Source organism: Amia ocellicauda, chromosome 1 (assembly GCF_036373705.1).
Source record: "Amia ocellicauda isolate fAmiCal2 chromosome 1, fAmiCal2.hap1, whole genome shotgun sequence".
NCBI lineage: Eukaryota > Metazoa > Chordata > Actinopteri > Amiiformes > Amiidae > Amia > Amia ocellicauda.
Genome location: NC_089850.1, coordinates 23,406,980 through 23,410,802, shown reverse-complemented (window position 1 = coordinate 23,410,802; position 3,823 = coordinate 23,406,980). Strand labels below are relative to the sequence as shown.

The window sequence follows — 3,823 nt, the reverse complement described above, 5'->3', positions numbered from 1 at the left end:
AAAAACTAGAAAGATAGGTAATGAGAATAAGCCTTTTCAGAGTCACACAGTAAAAACACAAGGGTAAAACAACCACAAGCAAAAGAGGAAGATGTGTGGATACCCTCGCAGGGGCTGCGTGTCATTCAGCACTTGCACAAAGCAAAACAAAAGAACCAAACAAAAACACAAACAAAATAAAAGGTGCTGAAATTAGATATTTGTTTAACCTCAACAAATCAAAACAATCTGTCCACTAAAAAGTATTTAATTATTTGTATCACTTAGATTTATGTAAGTAGATGGATTATGAAATGTAAGTAGATGGATTATTAACTGGTTGATGTATAGGAAACAGAGGGTGTTGATTAGAGGAGTTGCTTCTAACTGGAATGAGGTTGTTAGTGGAGTTCCACAGGGATCAGTACTAGGGCCTTTGCTTTCTCTAATCTATATTAATGATCTGGACTCTGGACTCTCCACTATAATTACACTATGGGAGGAATAGAACTAGATGAAGTATCGCATGAGAAAGACCTAGGAGTCTATGTGGACTCCTCACTTTCTCCATCCAAACAATGTGGGGAAGAAATAAAAAAGGCAAACAGAATGTTAGGGTATATTGTCAAAAGTGTAGAATTTAAAACAAGGGCAGTAATGTTCAGACTGTACAATGCACTAGTTAGAGCTCATCTGGATACTGTGTACAGTTCTGGGCTCCACACTTCAAGAAAGATATTGCTGCTCTAGAGGCAGTTCAGAGGAGAGCAACCAGACTTATTCCAGGTCTGAAGGGAATGTCCTACTGAGAGACTGAGGGAACTGAACCTTTTCACCCTGGAACAGAGGAGACTACGTGGGGACTTGATTCAAGTCTTCAAAATCATAAAGGGCATTGACCATGTCAAACCAGAGGAGCTTTTCCAGATCTGCAGGGACACAGGCACCAGGGGACACAAATGGAAATTGGGCTTCAAGGCATTCAAAACAGAAAACAGGAGACACTTCTTCACACAGAGAGTAGTCACAATCTGGAACAAACTCCCCAGCGATATGGTAGAAGCTGAAAGTTCTGGATAGACTGGATAGAATCCTTGGATTACTAATGGACACCAAACGAGCACGATGGGTCGAATGGCTTCCTCTCGTTTGTAAACTTTCTTATGTTCTTATTTGTCAGGGGACAGAATGAGTGGTAGTTTTCCATAATGCTTCAGTGTGTGGAACTCCTTAGCATAGAATTTAAAAAGTATTTCTTGTTTGTCGGTTTGCAGACATGTTGAATGTTGTGTTTTGTATTCAATTATAATAATGTGTAATTCCTTGAAAAAAATATGCTATTGTGTTCGATGCTTAGTTATTTAGTTTTTTTACCCAGTTATAAGTATATTGCTCTGTGTTTGAAAAAAAAAAAAAAAAGCCCAATGTGTTGTGCCTGCTCCCTCCCTTCGTGATGCTCTAAGCAAGTGCTTAGTCAAGCAAGTCTCCTTTTCCCTGTGCTTTCCAGGGCTTACAATAGGGTTTTGCCTGATCAGGAGGTCATACAGTTCAGCTGTAGGTAGTCAGAGCTCACACCCAAAAGCAGGACAGGTTTGTTTCTGTCAGTAACTATGGTGATTAAACAAAACATACAAGCAATACAACCATTAAGTAAAAATGCAAAATAAATAAATATGTGAATAGTGAAAAGAAAAATAACCAAATCCATGCAACTTTGACACCCAGTGTATATACTTAAAAGTAAATAATGAAACATACAAACTTACTGTACTTATATAAAAAGCACTGCAGGATCACTAAGAATTCTATCACAACTTTTACATAGTTATATTCATAAATCTGATAATTAAATTAGTTCAGGATTGACATGATTACAGTTTTTGTGGAAATAAATTCAGCAAAGATGATGCTGGTTTAAATATCCTTAACGTTACAATCAATTTCACAGACTTCTGAAACCATGGGTAAAACAAAGCATAAATGATGGGATTAACAGCTGAATTAAAATATAGCAGCCAGAATAGAAAATTAATTACCACAGATGACGAAGACAAACTCACATTAGTGTCAACAAGAGTGCAGATATAATAAGGCACTAAGCACAGGAGAAAGACAGCAATTACAATTCCCAATGTTTTTACAGCCTTTCTTTCCGATTTAATGGTGATCTTTTTACTTTTGTTTTCATCATTTGAGCTTTTGTGTTCTCTAATAGCGCTGATTACTTTAACATGTTTTTTTGCCACAACAAAAACCTTTAAATAGAGTATTATCATTACAGAGCAAGGCAATATAAATACAACTAATAGATCAACTATGACCCATGTTTCACTTATAGCAAATAAACAGTCTCCATAACAAATAGTAATTTCTTCAACACCGTTCATATTGCCATTGAAGTAAATCAATGCTAAATTATACAGCAATGAGATTAACCAGTTAAGCATTATTATCAACCATGTTATATTAACAGTTATTTTGGTTGAATAAAGCAAGGGGTCACATACAGCAAAATAACGATCAATAGCAATACATGCAACATGATTTATAGAGACAGAAGTTAAGACAAAACGCAACGTGTTATAAATTATACACACAGTTTCTCCAAAATACCAACACGTTTCTATTAATACAATTAAACAGAAAGGCATGACGGTCACTCCTATTAAAAAGTCTGCCACAGCCAGGGAGAGCACAAGCAGGTTGGTTGGTGTGTGGAGCTGCTTGAAGTGAGAGATAGAAATTATCACCATCAGGTTTCCACACATTGTCAGCATCACCACTGCTGCTGCAGAAATATACATCACCACATAGACTGCTGTAGGTCGCACTTCCTTAGGGCAGGAGGAGTTAGAAGACTGGAAACAGTACTGCACTTCTGTTTGTTCCATTGAGTCAATTCAATAGTTTTATCCGATGGAAGTATGCACACTTCCAATGTCAGCAAATAATGATATAATATACAATTCAGGTAAAAACTGAAAACTCAAGAAGACTCACACAAACACAAAAAAAGAACAAAACCTGTACTGCACATTGTCTGGAAAGTCTTTCACATTGGAGAGATAATATATATACAAGTGGGAGGGTTACCCCTCCCCCCTCCTTTTCTCATTGCAGATTATTATAACTCTTGATTGGTCTTAATTTAATGTCTCCCGTGTAATGATTCAAGAGTTCCCATGCTCTGACTGAACTGAGAATGGATTATGAAAACATCATTATAATACAATTATATTTTTAACCATTTTCAGTTATAAAATTTGAAATTAAAAAGTAGATAGTGATATGCAGTAGTTACAGCAGTGAGAGAAAAGGAGAACAAAGAGAATATGAGACAAACAAGAGAACATTAAGGAAAAAGGTAGGACAATGCTGCTCCCATGAAAAAAAAAAACAGGCCTGCGCCACTCCACATTGTGCTGTTATTCCCATTGTTTGAGCTAGTTATGCACAATTATTGGATGAATGCCGCACTTATCGTGCCAAACATTTTATATTTAGTCGAATTAGGGATTTCACGCAATTCAGATTCGATTGCACTATATGCATGTTTAATGTTAGCCCTAGAATATATTTGCATCTCATATCTGCAATTACCGAGTCATTACCATATGTTAATAGAGCCACAGCATTAAAGGAACAGGACTCTGCAGATGGCTGAATGAAGGCAGTGTGCCATGTTTCTGCACTCGTTTGCGATGTTATTTGTACACACATACATACACGATATATATAAATATATATATACAGCTCTGGAAAACATTAAGAGACCACTGCAGATTTTTATTAAATGAGCATCTGTACATGTATGGCAGCCATTCCATTCCACTGTCTATTGAAT

General features: G+C 36.5%; 1 protein-coding gene across 1 annotated transcript; it reads right to left on the bottom strand.

Annotated features, from left to right (window-relative positions):
- Window positions 1–1,850: 1,850 nt before the first annotated feature.
- On the bottom strand, window positions 1,851–2,870 carry LOC136758780 (trace amine-associated receptor 13c-like). The gene has a single exon (XM_066713443.1). The coding sequence runs from the start codon at window positions 2,868–2,870 to the stop codon at window positions 1,851–1,853; it is 1,020 nt and encodes a 339-aa protein (XP_066569540.1).
- Between the last annotated feature and the right edge of the window lie 953 nt (window positions 2,871–3,823).